The following is a 16,114-nucleotide window of genomic DNA, read 5'->3' as shown; positions in this document are numbered from 1 at the left end:
CTGATAGTTTTTTATTCAGGATTCTTTTTGTACTTTATGTGTGTGTTTTATAATGTTTCTGGCTTAGGCCCTTGTATTGGTGTTGATTAAGTCTTTGCCTTCAGATCAATCCCCAGATACTTATGATTTAATAATCTTTAAGTCAGTCCCACTGATGCTGACCTGCTGACTAAGGCATCCTTCTTGATTCTCAAGTCTACCTTGATCTCCTCTGTCTTCGCCAAATTCAGGTGTAGCTTCTTGTACACCACTTCAAAAAGAAGCAGGCACCAGTAGTCCTCTAAGAGCCAACCCTCCCGACACAGCTCACAATCTCCTCTGAGAATGTCGGCCGATGACAGGATGAGTTGGACTTGGACTCTGAAGTGTAGAAGGTGAACAGCAAAGGAGATAACACAGTCCACTGGGGTGACCTGATATTACTCACCAGAGAGGGTTAGACAAACCTCTGTCGCCTCACAGACTGTGGTGTTTAACAGTTTGACTTATATGCAGATATCTGCATGTATATCCTTCATCAGTACAGGCAAGTGGGGAAAAGGAGCTTTAGCAGCATGTGTATTATTACAATGTCTTCACTGTAATTGATGTCGGCCTTTAGTCATTCAGGTACGTGAGTCATCTCTTTTCAGAGATCACACTTATTATTTAACATTTAAAGTGATCTGAAGCAGTGATTATGCTTAAAAGTTATGAACATCTTTTGATGTTAATTTACTGGAGAGCGATAAGTTAGTTAAAAATGATTAACATTTACTCAGCGTTTCTCCATATTTGTCGTGCATTTAGTTTTGGGTGTTAATGGATGTGTTTCTAACAAATCCTACTGAAGACATATTTTCCATCGAACTACAAATAGCTCACTTTGCTTTACTTCATCAGAGCTTTTCCCCTGTTTGTTCCTTCCACCTGTACAAGATGCACTCTGTGCCGAAATACTACTCTGAGACAGAGACAGTGAATTTGAAGGTTAGGGGAAAAAACAATCAGAGCACTGCTTGAGGTCATTGCAATCAATAACTGCACTTCTGTTTCTCCTCACTCTCTCGTATGTCTTCATTATTTGCTGTTGATTGTTGATTGTATTTAATGTTGTGTACAAATTACCTTTAATTTGGCCATGACCATTAGTACAACTGTTAATGGTTATGAAGATCACTTCAGTTTATAGCAAATACTGTGAGAGCCATGAGGAGAATATGCCCAGTTCAAAATCTACACCTAAAAATGATTGTCTGGATTTAAAATATGATAATTGGGATTTTAAACATCATGTTTCTGTGTGTCTGAAACAATTTTCAGACAAAATATTTTATAACTATTAATCTGTAGATGAGCATCTGATTTTATTCGAAAGCTATGATTCTAAGTGCTGTGTTATTGCTGTGAATTTGCTCCAAGAATTAAGTTTGCTCTGGCTAGTCTTCAGCTATGTTTAAGGCCTTTTGCCAATTAGTGCGTTCATTCTTTAATTTCCCCCAAGAAACTTGTGTGTTGATGTGTATTTTATATTGGTGCTGGACTTGCAGTATTTCTACACTAGGCACTGTTTTCCTCATTTACATTTGTTTGTGTATACTATCACACACTTCCCAGGGAAAGTTGGGTCCACCTACAAAACCACCCACTGCAGCTTAGACAATTTTTGCCCTATTCCCTTGAGTGTTTTTTGAATGCAGTTTGAAGCCTTTTTAAATTAATTTTGCACTAACACAACATCCTGTATTGCTAATGTACAGGACCTTGGTACTTAATTAACATATCAAAATTTTGATATGAATAATGAGATCTTAGGACCCGTCCATCCCGGAAGTTATCTACGCAGGATTGCAACATGACCATAAAACAACCAAAATGAAACATTCACTTTAAAGTCTCTTAAAATTTGCATTGTTATTATATGGCAAGGTTTTTGAGTCTTCAGCCAAGATATCTTGTAAGACCTATCTTCAAATTGTTGCTGAAACATCCAGAAAGATGATGACACCACAATGACCGGGAACGTTCTTGGACTATAAAGGCAAGCTAGTTTATCCTGGTGGGTGTTCTAAAAAAGTAAATATGATGTCACCAAATGTTATAGATTTATGAGAACCTGAAAGAAACATCTTCCAGTAATGGTCTTGAATGTCCCAATAAATTATGTCCTCCCTATCCAAATGTTGACCAACGGGGAATAGTTGAGTAAGTTTGTTCCAGTAGTGGAAAAATCTTTCTGAGAATATGAAATTCCGAGCTAGGAAAGGACATAAAGTGGATAAAGATCTTGAGCTACCCGTCATTTCTTTGTATTTTGCTTCCAAGGAGCCAGAATTTCTTGTATTCTTTTAAAAGTGGTCTTATCCAATAAGACCACTGTTTGCTTTCTGAAGCCACTTCAAACTTTTCCTTTGGATGTTGGCTTTTTCACTCACTTACAGTCCAATCCTTGTTTGTTTGTTTAGCCACTAAAGCATAAAAAGGCATCTAAGAAGAAGAAAAACTGTAATTTTCTTTTTTAAAAAAAATCTTTGTTACTATTATCCGAAAACAGATGGATTTCATTATTATGAAGGCAATATTGTCTGACTTTAATCCACCATACAGTGCCATCTGGAAAGGATCTGATGCTTAATTTTTCAGTGTGTCAATGATCTCAAACACAGCAATGCAGAAAAGGAATACCTGGATATAAAGAAACAAACAGTAGAACACCATCAGTCATGGATTGGCCATTCCAGAGACCAGTTTGCAAATTATTGAAGCAGTACTGGAGAACAAAGTAAATTAAAGATGTTTAAGAATTAAGGTGGTCATTCAAAAATATCAACTTTCAAATTATACTACATACTGTATTTCCATGTGTGCTTGCACATGCTTCAGTGAATCACAGGATCCATTTCTCATTTTCCAGCAAAATGTAAATGAGTGATGTAACTGACCTAATAAAAGCTAAAGAAAAAAGGAAAACTTCAAGCTATACAGAAAACTAACGAACTGTATTTTGCAGCTCATGCACTTTAAGAACTCTATAAAGATGACAGACATTTATTTTTCTGGCCTTTCTCTCCCTGTAATAAAAGTAAATGTCTTGAGGGAGTTTTAAGAGCACATTCACACTGTGTGTTTGTTTGTGTGTGTGTGTGTGTGTGTGTCCAAGAATTACTCAAGGTTTCGCAGTGATGTCTAGCCTTTACCTTATCTCCTCCCTGCTGTTTTAGAATACTTTTCTGAGTCTGGGTAATTTCCTTTGCATCAGGATAATTTCTCTCTGTTGATTTTAGGGACGTAAAATATGGGCAATTTCATCAAATTGTGCCAATCTGCAGTTGAGACAGAATGCTGTTGGCTGTTGCATCAATCCGTCTGCTGCTGACTGCCTTTGTTTGGAGGCGAGTGGATGTCAGGGTTGTTGTACATTATTTATAGTGGGGTTTGCTGGGTGAACTGCAGCATCAAGAGTCAGCTAAAATGATCCATGGATGCTGTTTAGCAGCTGATTGTGGTGCTTGACTTTCCTGTTAGTGGAATACAAAAAATTAAACTCTCAACGGATACCAAGGAAGTGGTTACATGTGTGAGAGATTATTGTGAAACACACAAAAAAGGCACATCTGAGTCTTTGACAGTGGTACAGTATAAGCCAGGAATCAGAGAAGCTGTAGGCTTTTTTGTTAGCTGTGTAATTTGGGAGTATTTCATGCTTTTGAAAATAGGGTTAGCACACTATCTGCTTTGCTTGAGCGGTGTGTTACTGGAGAATTCCTAAGTGGGCTAGCTGGCTGTAAATTGGGTCACTGCTGAATTAAACACCAGTGCTTTCTGTGCTTCTTCACTGCTGCACCAGAGAAGGCCAGGTTAGAAATAGTCATGACCACAGAGTCTAAATTCACAGTTGAGCCCTGGTGGACAGGGAGAGTGGGACTATGAACACAAGAAGTGGCATTTTAGAAGTTCGCCTCAAACAAACACGCCTTCTGTCATGGAAAGGTTATGCCAAGCGTCACCAAAAGAAGGCTATTTGTGAAGGCGTTTCTGAGTCACAATCATTTTGTGCAGCAGAAATCGACATGGAAGAACATCTGAGAGGCAACGGCTACTTTGTTGCTCTAACAAGGATCTGGAAAAAAGGAAGGCTGAAAGATATGGAGACACTTAATGGGGAGAAAAGCATAAGAAGGCATGAGATGGGCCAGAAAGAGTGTAAGTGGCTGCAGAGTTCCTGCAAGTTTTTTGACAGTTTGAAACAGGCTCGAGTTTTGACCACCACTCAGAAAAAAAGACTGCATATGGTTCTCAAAACAAACTAACAGAGAGTGCAACTGACTGTGCCAGAGTGGAAGAGAGCCAAAAAAGAAACCAAACAAAAACTAGCGGCAGAAGAATGAAGTAGGGAATAAAAAATAGATGCATCTTGATTTAAAATAAGAAATTCATAAACACATACTTCCCTAATCATGAAACTGAGAAATAGCAAAGGGGAATTGTGAGGCAGACTTAAGAGCCAAGAGCAGCACATTTGAATTCAAGCCTTTATAAGGCTGCAGTCCTCTTGTCCCTGAGCTTTCTCAGTACTCCGCAGTGGTCCCCATGGCTCAACCTGCTGTATCCAGTCAGCCACACTCAAGGACAAACACACTTAGAGGGCAAGGGAATTAATATTTGATATAGCTATGCATCATGTGGTGAGACAGTCAGGAATACAGGACTAGCAAGCAAAGACAGGATAGAGCCAATGCCATGAATAACCACTCCCTACTAACTAAAACAAATTTAAACTGCTGGTTGAAACAATGCTTACAGCTAATTTTACTAAGTTGCGCTGGATCAAAGTTTTATTTCATTTTTGAAACGTTCCCACAGAACTTTTTGATGACTGTAGCTGTCCGTTGCTTTTTATGCTATTCTTGTTTGTACAGTAGCATCTAATCTACTGTACAAACAGTAGATTACATGCTAATAATACCAAGTGGTGGGGATAAAAGTGGCAGAAATGGATGCCTCATAAGTAATTGTGCAACCAGGAGGATGCCTTGGGACAGAGGATGGATGGATAAATGGATGGATTCATTGAAAATTCAGAAATCTTGAGCATCCTTAGCAATTTTTTTAACAAATCTTTGCAAAACTGAATATGAAGCTATTTCTTTTGCTAACAATCGATGCTATAGGCTTACCTGGGGATAAATGGTTACAAAACTGTGCCACTTTTTGTGGATAGAAAATTAAATCCTTCAATATTATATCTAGTCAGAATATTACAAAGACCAGGAGTTATCCATATTTTTTCTTCTAGACTTTGTTTTATTGGATGTTATATAAGAAGGCTAGAAATCCAGTACTGTTGAGTGCTTTGGTTATCAGTGCAGCCCCAAAAGGCCTTGGGGTTTTGAAACATAATCGCCATTGTGTGCTTACTAAAGTGCAACACAGACAGACAGCAAGGATTCATCTGAAGGTTTTTAGCAGACTGGAGTGCATGCTGGATTGATTTTACAGCAGCTCGGGAAAGGACTGAAGGCAGTCATCATGCCAAGGATGTATGAACGTGGACGTCAGTGCGGCAAAGCAAACTGGTATTAAACTGCTGCTGATTCACAGGTAGCTGATACTGTTGGGTTAACAGTATCAGAGTAATTATCAAGCAGTGATTTCATTTTTCAAATGGCAGACACAGGACTGTTTTTGACTGTTTTGAGTACAAGTTAAAGTTCTGATGAAGAGTTTGACTGGGGATGAAGTACTGAAAAAAACGACTGAATGACTATCTCCAGGTCAGCAGAGGAGAACAGTGGTTTGATTTTGGAGATGGTTATCAGCTGAACAAAAACCATCTCCACCAGCTTCAGCTTATTGTCACAGAGATAAGCTCGGAGTCAGAATTTACAGATGGTGGTTTTTGGGCTCTGCTTTATGAATAAGAGTAACGGCAAGACTGAAAACAATCAAAAGTTAAATGTCATGCTAAGACACTGGGGGATGATATTTATATTTCACGGTGGTGCAGATTTATATAAAAAGGAAAACCCTATTCACTTCAATGCACTAAAGAAAAATGCCCCAGGATCCACTTAATCAGGACAAATTAACCTCAGGGTAATAAGCTGGGATTTTTCACTCTGGACCAAAGCATCCTCTCGGTCAAGCGACTGGCTAACCCCCGTCATCCCCAGTGCTGCAACATGTCAAACCCAGGACAAAAAAAACAATGTCACTAAAATTTAATCCGTATAACTTGGAACTATTTAAACTCTCCAGATGCCATCGGGAACAAATGTTGGTTATAAAAGAGATCCGGTGGGATGAAGGTATTATTATGCAGTATTGTAGTTTAGAGCTGTAGCAGGTTGCAGTAATGACCTGTAATTTCACTTTATCTCCTTCCATCCTCTTTAGAAGCAGCAGACAGGCTGCAGTTTATATGCTTCTTTAATCAGACACGTCCTCTTAATATTATTTAACACTGTTTTTGCAATTACAAATAAATGTCCTCATAGCTTTGATGGTGCCGTACTTCCTGCAGATGACGGGAAGCTGTCTCTGGATGAGTTCCAAGCATTCTTCTCAGATGGCACGCTGAATGAAGAGGAGCTGGAGAAGCTATTTCACACCATTGACTCTGATAACACCAGGTCAGCACCATTACTGCACGCCTGTTCGTGTGCGTGTTTGCCTGCAGCATGCACCGTGCATCCATAGCAGCATGAAATAAAAATGAATACAGTAAATTTACATGTGTGTGCGTGTTTTCGTGCTCGCTTGGCCATGTTTTTTGTTTAACTTCCATCAATTATGAAAGTCCATAAGATGCACGCGAGTGCTTTCCTGCTGCACCACATCAGTTCTGCTTTTTCTTATGTGTGCATGCTTAGGTAAGATGTATATAATTTACCCTGCAGTGAGGAAATGTCACATCCACCTCTGAAAGCTCCTTTTATGCAGGCCCTTTTGGACCAGAGCCCTTTGCATTAAATGACACTTTTAAATATAAAAATGCCAAAATAATAAAAGGGAAAGAGAAACAGGAGCAGACATGAAGGGGAAGCAGCATAAAAACAGAGGAAAGTCATTGTTACCTGTTTTTACATCTTTGCCTTTCTATTCATCTCTCTCCTCAAGACATTAACCTCTTTACAGCTACTCCCAAGATGTTTTATTTTGATTCTCATTGAATCAATTTATGACCCTTCATAATCAGCCAGTCAGCTCAGAAGAAGCATGCTGACACAGTGGGATCTGAGTAATCAGAAGTCTAGCTCTGTTAATTTACACAACCTCCCAGTCCTGCAGGCCCTCAAATAAAATGAAACCAGGCAGAACAAAAGCTGACCTTTATCATTTTTGTAGAATTGAATTAGGTTTAATATACAAATCCTCCACCCTGGCTCAGGTTTTTTACATCAGCGCAATAAGTGGTCCAAGCAACAGCCCACCGTCTCTTTGATGTCAGTGACATTGCCACTTGGATATGGGCTCACTTTATCAATCTTACTTGCTGCAGAGAATGCACTCAGAAAATGCTCTACTCATTAGGGTTAAGTAGATTTGGTGGTTGCATGCCAGGCCTTAGCATCATCATGTGACAGCAGATAGGGTTATTGATTGGTCCGAATAAAAGGAGAAACTCTATAAGCATTTCCTGTGTGAAGCAAGATGTTGATGGATGCAAATGAGAGACTGAGCGTTGTTCTGCCTCCAGCTGTTCGTCTTCCTCTGTCACTCTTTTGGTCTCTTCCCATTTCTCTTTATCCTTCTTCACTATCAGGCTGTTTTCTGAGCTTTCTGTCATGCTCTTCAAGCTTTCATCCTTCTATCACTCAACTCATCAACGCTCTCTCTCCTCATCCTCTCCATCTGTCACTCATTCCCCTTCTCCTGCCCTTTCAGGCTTCAAATCTTCCCTGCACAAGTCTCAGTCAGTTTCACATGCTTTTTCCCCGTGAACCGACGAGGCAGAACGAAAACTCCTGCGGTCTTTTTTTAGAACATAATTGCACAAAATGCAGGAAGACACTCACCTGCACATCAGAGTAATTGAGTTATTCAGTTTGTTCAAAAGCACTTGAAGAAATCTGGAGTTACTCTGGTCATTATAACAAAAACATATATTTCTATTTATCTGCCTTTACCCACATGCAGTACAGTTTCATCATCAGATGGTGAGTGCGAGGGTGGACATCCTGCCAATTTTTGGTGCACCAACTGCACATGTGCCCCAAGCCGGGGACTTCAATCACCTTCAAACAAGTATAACAGTAATAACTACTCGACTATTATGGTCCGGGTCCACAGCAGAGTATAATCAAAGCTTTACTGTTTCAGCCACCACCATGCTGTTTATTTGGTGTTAGATGTTACCAAATTTGGAAAAGAGTAAGTGGAGTCTTAATTTATCAGCTAAGATTGGATGACTACTTTTAATTAGCGCTAAGTAACAGAATTATAGTGCGTTTTACAAAAATCTTGGATGGTCTCAAACACAAAGCATGCTGTATTAAATTTAGTATTTTTCTTTGTTTTCATTCTATTTTCAGCAATTTATTTCACAAACTAGGAAGTTACTTAGTCACGTATTGGAAACTGGAAGAAGCTCTGCTTGACAAACAGTGTCATGACAAATCCAAATGACCAAAAGCATAATTTTCTGCATGTTAATGTTCAGTTAAAATAAGTACTAACAAGTCTTTTATAGGCAAATATCCCCTAAACATCCCTAAAAGGGAATAGCCAAAGTTGGTGCAGATGTCCTAAAAACCTTTTGATACAGGTTTTAAACTATTAGACCAGAACACCTCTTAATAAAAACTGAACTTGTACAGCTGATGGAGTTAAGCTTTAATATGCACAGCCTCATATCAGCGTGTTTCATTGTCTTCACGTCTTCAGTGGATGTTGTGAAATCTAAAAACAAACTGGCACTTAATAAGGTGGAATCTCAAGTACAGTGAAATTCATTACTAACTCAATAGGCGGCTGCATCACTTGCGGAGAACAACATAATTACTGGTTTACTCTCTCTTTGAAAACACACCCTGCATCTGGAACTAGCATTTGGATAGTAAACAATCTTTCGTTTCGTTTTAACCAGCAAAAATGTTGGAACAACTTTATAACACTCAGTACACAGACATCCCTAAATTCTGTTTAAGCTGCATATGCTGTGCGCAAACATGAAAATGCATTTATTGTTGGTTAAAACCAGATTTTTGGTTGCCATTACTAAAGCCCATCTGTCACAACGAAGGATCAGGATTCATCCTGGCAGAAACACTGTGTGCAAATACTTAATAAAATAAAGCAGAGCCTATTAAATGAGGCTGCTGAACAAGGCTCAACAGAACGTATGCTGTTTGAAATATTCAAATTACATTTTTTTGACTGTTTTTAACACTTCGTTTCTCATTATGTTTGTGGACTTGCTGAGCAGTGATTTATTATCACAATGAAGAGGTGGACAGATGGAGTGTTTCTGCCTATCTCCTCCACTAAGCCACAGTTCATCCGTCATCACTTGCATCTCATCCATCTTTTGGATGGATCGTCCTTCTTCCTTCATTTCCACCTTTCTTCCATCCTTTTTCTGTCCCACCCCACTTCTCTCCTGGTCAGTCAACAGCGAAAGTCTTCTTTGAAGCAGTGAAGAATTCATTGCCAAATGAGTCCCCACGCAGTGAACGGAGCGTGAATGATGGCGGTGGATTGATTCAGACTCCTGCCACAGTCTTGTTAGATCCCTCTCTGCTTGCCAAGCTCTTTTTGTATGTGTGACTGCATGCAAAACAACTTTCCTCTGTTTCTGACCCTGCTCTTCTCCATTCTTTTCCTTTCTTCCTATCTCCCTTTCCTTTCTTTCCTTCTTCTGCTCCTTTGCTATGCTGTGATAGTAATGTTGACACTAAGGAACTCTGCGGTAAGTAGACTGCTGACTCACACACACACACAAGCACGCACTTACTTCCCTGCCACTGCCCTCATTCCCTCTCTTATCCATTATTAAAAATACTTGCCTGTTGAAATGCAAAATATTTTTTTAAATATAGGATATTAAATCAGCTACTTTGGGCTAACCATTGCAAATTATTTTATGACTCTGTGTAAAACAGACTACTTTGCTAAGCACATGGGAGATTATGAGGGAGTTCTGGCTTCTCTGGAAACGCTCAACCTTTCCATCCTCAAAGCCATGGACTTCACCAAACGGGTAAGAGGTGTGTGTGTGTGTGTGTGTGTGTGTGTGTGTGTGTGTGTGTGTGTGTGTGTGTCAGTGTCAAAAAGAGAGCTGGATGGTGGGTAGTAACAATATTGCAGTGACAACATGCAAGTTGATCTGAAAGAACTTTTTGAATGAATGTTCAAATGTTTATTCGATGTCACTAAATCACAACAAGAGTACAAAACCACAGTGTTAGTTTTTTTTCTGTGACATGAAGCCCATGAAAGGCTTTAGCCTTGTGGGAAGGTAAATTAAAAAAACAGTGTAAAATTGATAAATAAGTGACAACTATTAACAAATAAAGGAAAAATGCTGTGTAACTGTGAAAAAGGCTCCACTGCTTAATTATTATTATAGTTAAATTATAAGTTAATATAAGATTTTTAAATGAGTTTTACTTACCTCTGGAACAGATCAAGTCTGGATTAAAATAAATTTGTTTCCCAAAATCTCTCGAGTAGGGGTGACGAGTACAAAGTTGATATGACTCGTGCAAACAACAATCACATGGGTCATTAAATGTGTTAAGTGCAGGCTTACAACCCGGCCTCATCTTACAGTATTGCCAAGCAGTGTGTTCTTGCAATTATAGAATTTGAAACCTGAGTGCAGCAGCTGGAGGTTCCTTGGGTTGTGTTGTAGCAGACAATGGCTGACAGATGTCAGAAGATGAACACACAACTCTTCTGTGCCTGAAAAGCTGTCTACACTAATAAGTGCGCTTTTTCCAAGGGTGGAAGCTGTGTGTTTTCACATGACCATTTAAATGTAAGGCAGTGCATATTGAGTATTTATTGATTGAGTGTCGATGTGTGTGTATTTGTTTGTTTAAAGTGTTCTGTATGCCTTATTCTCTGTGTGTGTATGTGTGTGTTGTGAAGTGTGTCAAAATAATGACAAGTTCTTCCCGTACAGAGCCACTGGTTTCGCAGTCAACCGGTTTAGATTGTGTGCATCTTTGAGTGTGTGTGTCTGCATGGCAGCTAGAGAACAGTAATGCATTATCCCAGATTCACCCATGCACTATATATAGCAGCTGCTCCAAAGCTCCAAAGCTCCAGTCTCATCCATGTCCGTGGGTTCTGCTCGTGTGTGTGTGTGTGTGTGTGCATGCATTAGCATGTGTGTGTGAGAGAGTTTATATCTCTATCCACCAGCAGTCTTTATCTTTCTTTCAGCTGCGGGCCATTCAGCAACCCCGAACACACACACACACACACACACACGTTTCCCTTCTTCCCACAGGCTAGTTTCTCTCTAATGTGCAGCCATTGTTTAATCAATCAGTGGAGTCTGTCTCATGTTTTATTGCTGTATCGCTTGTGTTCGCTCTTCTTCTCAACCTCAAGTCAACTCTCCTCTCCACTGTACTGCATGCAGACACATACATGTATACACTTTCAGTCTATTCTCTCTCTGATATCATTAGATTGCCTTTAGCGGGTAGTAAAGCTCCAACAGTGCTGTGTAGGGAGTTGACTAGCTCAAGGAGTTGAGTGGCCAAACTGAAGCTCAGACACTGCTGACAACTTAAAAATTGATGGACATGCTGAGTGTGTGTGTGTGTGTGTGCATGTCTTTTTAATGGCAAAGCTACCACATGCTTTGCTGCAGAGAGAGAAATGGAAATTGGAGGCCAATGTTTTGTTGTTTAAAAGCAATGTGGAGGCTGCAGCTGTCACTCAGACGTTCATTTATTTATATATTTTTTGTTGCAGCCCCCTCTGTTTTCTCTGCCTCTCAGTTCACTCTTTGTTTTTCTCAAAATCAGCTCTTTTTTTGTCAAACTAATGTGAGGTTGTGTTAATAATTTTTGTTACAGTGTGAAACAAACAAGCCAACCAGAAGGATTTTTCTAGAACCAGACATGTGGGACGTGCAGTAGAATTAGATTTGCATCTTTTTGGACATTGTTCTTTCTTTTAGCTTTTTTTGTCATAATATTTCAGGATAAGGTATATTATGAACACTGTCTTAAGGTGCAGACTGTCAATTTTAATTTGAGGGTTTAGCAACAGTAGTGCACTCACAGGTGAGGAATTGTAGCTATTGTTAAACAGAGTACCCTTTTTTTCATTTGCTCAAATGAAATTGGATAAATTCTCATAGATTTGTCATTCATTTTTTGTGTCAACAATCCTTTAAATTACATTCAATAACTGCTAGAAGTTGTGAATCTACAGACATTATCATGAGAAAAATACTTTCTGAGCCTCATATGGCATAAAATTCAAAGTGTCCAACATCTTTTACAACATCTTACAACGTACGAGGCTTTAGCACTGTGCAATCTAATTTGGCATTCATTTTTTATGCAATATTTGTGAGACAGGGTTGAAAATATATGTGAAAACTCTTTAACACCCAGAGTTGTAAAAGATTGTCTTTCAGCAACTTTACAGGGAAACCCTTGAACTGGTTTTGTGTTTGGCATTCTCAAACATTCAAAAAAAGGTCAAATGTAATTTTATCCAACTCCTGCACGAGTCTGATCTCACTTCACATCATTTGAGCAACACTTTAAATGCTTCATACCAAGTCAGTTCTGGTTTCAGCAGCAGTTTATCAGGTCCTCAGTAAATGTCTGAGTGCACTGTCTGAGTGCTAGCCCACAAGTAGGGATAAGAGCCTGTAAGTGTGGTAGTGATAGCAGCATACTGTATACAGCGTTTTTCAGCTGAAGCTTGTAAAAAGAGCTCCAGTGATGTTGATTTCTTCATTTCCTCCTGCACTTGTAGTGTAATTCAAACACCCAGCAGACTGTTTTATTTTTAATTTCATTTTAGATAAAAAAAAGCCAACAGCCACATGAAACCTGGAGTAAGACTATGCGGATGTGAGGAGGAGGAGTGGGCAGGGCTAGAAGACAGAGCGTGATATTACTTTGAGCAGAGGGCTGTAGCCTGAGTCTTGGCCTTTTAGAGCCCACTGAGAATTGATTAGCTCTCAATCTACCTCAATGAATATGGACACAGAGAAAAAAATAGTGCGGAGGTAGGCTTTGTACTTACCCACTGCACTGTACTTTAAAGCACTTGTTTGGCACCTGAAGGCGGTTCGCAGTAAGAATAAAATGGATCTCAGCTGATTATTCAGCTGAAATTTATACTCCGGCAGTACTGGCTCTGCTGTGGTGTAAAAGCCTTCTCAAGTCTTTGCAATGGAGCATAAGATAAGTAATATTAGAGTGGAGGCTAAATCACGTTACAGTGCCCAGTGTATTATCTGTATAATTTTATAGGCCATATTCTTTATGCAAAGATATAAATCACCTGAATATGTGTCCCCTGAGAAAAAGTTTGGTATCGTCAGCTGCAAATGACAGCTGGATAAACTGATACCCCATGTGTATGTGTGCTTGTGTGTGTGTGTGTGTGTGTGTGTGTGTGTGTGTGTGTGTGTGTGTGTGTGTGTGTGTGTGTGTGTGTGTGAGACTCATCCTCCCAGTCTTTCTCCCTTAGGGACAAGCAATAGATTGGTAATTCATGCAGACGTGATATTTTCATTCACTTGTCACATGTAGACTTCATCACTACGATTGTCAGTTAATGGAAACAGTCACTGCTGCCCGTCTTAAGAGACTGCCAAGTTTCTGTGAATGAGCTGATCACAAAGTAATTAGTATTGATTCATAAAATGAAATCACTTCTGACCTCACATCAAATCACCCCAGGTATTAAGGGTAATTTCCCTGCTAATCCACAAAGGAGAAAAGAGCAGTTATTCAAAAGGCATAATTATCAGTAGATGGTGAGATAACTCAAGCAGCTCAAAAGACGGTTAAACTGCATGATGTTTTCTGTATGCTAGCTGTTAATGTTTATTCCATACACATTTGAGGGACTTTTTTATGCATTGTAAAAAGCTTAATTTACATATATAATAGTAAGAGAAATATTTGTGCCTGTTTTAGATTAATGGTATGAGCCTTAAGTCCATATTTCCTGTGTTACGAAGGTAGTTCTTGCACCAGGTTTGATCACCACGGTGATTGTGTTTAACACGTGACCTGGTCCGGTGCATGTTATGTTCAGTTTTGGTTTAAAATTGGCCCGATCTGCCATTTTTTCACTGCATATTTTATTTGGTGTCATATACATATTTTTTCTGAAGTAATACATTTTACATGTGCAACTTATTTAGCTCAGCTAAAAAGTTACAGCAGCACAAACGCTGCATGTGTTGAGCTGGTGGTTCTTGATTCTAGTACTGCTAAGTCTCTTTTACACTTGTTTGAATTGCAGCTCATAAATCGATCAGTTACATTTGTAGGCTGTTTATCACCAAGAATATTCAGTCAGTGAAATTTATTTCACATTTATCTGGCAACAACACAGAGTGATTTAGACTATGGAAGTGCCAGAAGAGAACACACTAGCCACCTGTATTGTTTAAGTTATATAATTTAAAGTGGCAAAGGTCAAATGTGCAGAAATAACACTGAGAGCACCAAGAGTGCAGCGAGCAGTAAAAGAAACACAGCTTAAGACAATTAAATTTGGTTTTCCGATCAACTGATCATAAATTCACAACATAAAGAGGCATCTGCACCATTACTCTTGTGACTTTCAGCACCAGTGTTGCATTTGACTGTTAGATTTTTCATAATCTTTATAAATCTCTATCAGCAGTCCCTCTGATAAGGTCTCTGATTAGAGTAGGCGTAGTTCAATTGATCCATTTTGTGCAGAAGAAGAGTCAAATTGCATCAAATGCCTCGTTTTATGTGAGAGTACCCCGAGCTTGAAGCGGAAAAATCCGAGCTAACAAAGAAAGCTGATCATGCCTGGCTTCTCTGAAGGAGCTTTAAGGTTTTGACGAGCCAGCTAACACAAAGAAGTCCTGCTATGTTGAATTTCCTTTGTAGCATGCCTCTCTAGTCTTCGGCATAATATCTCTTACCTGCCTGTGTGACACCAGTTAATGGGACTGTCAGGTTTTTTAATGATCTGTGGTTTCTTTTATAAATCTTTTGCTATTCTTTCTTTGTGCTTTCTCAAGTTTTTTTTCCCAATCTTCATCTGTCTTGTGGTCTGTGTGAGTTTATTTTCAGTCTGCCTTTCAGGTTACTTGCTTTTTTTATTTTGAAGGTTGGCTCCTTTTTCCCATTTTTACTTCCCGCCGTTGTTCTTTTCCCCACTCTCATTAGTGTCGTAGTTCACCTGTTGCTCTCCTTCATGTTGTTTGTTTTCTTCTGCTGCCTCCTGATTTTTTTTTTTGGATCGTATTAGTTCAGTGGGCTTTCTTCTCTCATTGCGCAGCACCTTTATTGTTAAGTCCTTTTAAAGTTCCTTGGTTTGTTTGTTTGTTTGTTTTTTCCCCATCCATCTGCTGTTTCCTGTTGTCTGCATACTGGGTCCTCCTGTGAGAAATAATAAACAAATTGTGACAGAGACACAATGGAGATATTCTCTGCTACAGCGAATCAAAATGATAATCCTATTATCAGAGGATGACTGCAGTCATTTATGAGCCAATTTACACAAGTGATGTTAATCCAATTCTTTTTATTTTTAACTCAGTGTAACACAATTGTTTTTAGTAAATTTATTGTTAAAATATATCACAATGCAAACGCTCACATATCACATTAGTCCCTAGCAGATTTTCTTGGAAATGCACGCACAGTTCACGAGTCCAAGACTGTCCCTTTGCATGATTAATACTTTTAACACGAGGAGAAAAATTAGTTGATTGTCCAGTTCAGCATATTCTTGTGTCTTACATACAATTATTTATTCATTTGTTCAAATTTAGAGAAAGCTACATGATAGAGATGTTGCTAGTTTTTTTTTTAAGTAGGTTTCTAACAGAGGGTAAAGTCCACAAAACTTATATTACACTGAATTTTTCGAACTTTTTAATTATCCTGGCAGTAAAGAAATAAAGGCGTCAGCTGTTGTCCTGCTGTGGCTCATGTCA

At 39.0% G+C, this 16,114-nt stretch overlaps 1 protein-coding gene across 2 annotated transcripts in view; it reads left to right on the top strand.

Annotated features, from left to right (window-relative positions):
- necab2 (N-terminal EF-hand calcium binding protein 2) overlaps positions 1 to 16,114 on the top strand; it is a 153,956-nt gene that overhangs the window by 44,244 nt on the left and 93,598 nt on the right. For both annotated transcript variants that reach the window (XM_085464585.1, XM_085464584.1), the window contains exons 3-5: positions 6,503 to 6,611; positions 9,864 to 9,889; positions 10,083 to 10,180. In XM_085464585.1, the coding sequence (XP_085320711.1) occupies positions 6,503 to 6,611; positions 9,864 to 9,889; positions 10,083 to 10,180 (233 nt within the window). The remainder of the gene's footprint in view (positions 1 to 6,502; positions 6,612 to 9,863; positions 9,890 to 10,082; positions 10,181 to 16,114) is intronic.

This window comes from Copadichromis virginalis, linkage group LG7, assembly GCF_057382275.1.
Source record: "Copadichromis virginalis isolate Kocher_CV1m ecotype Utaka linkage group LG7, C_Virginalis_male_GT1.1, whole genome shotgun sequence".
In the NCBI taxonomy this organism is placed as follows: domain Eukaryota; kingdom Metazoa; phylum Chordata; class Actinopteri; order Cichliformes; family Cichlidae; genus Copadichromis; species Copadichromis virginalis.
Note: the sequence above shows the minus strand (reverse complement) of the source record. Positions and strands in the feature narration are given on the sequence as shown.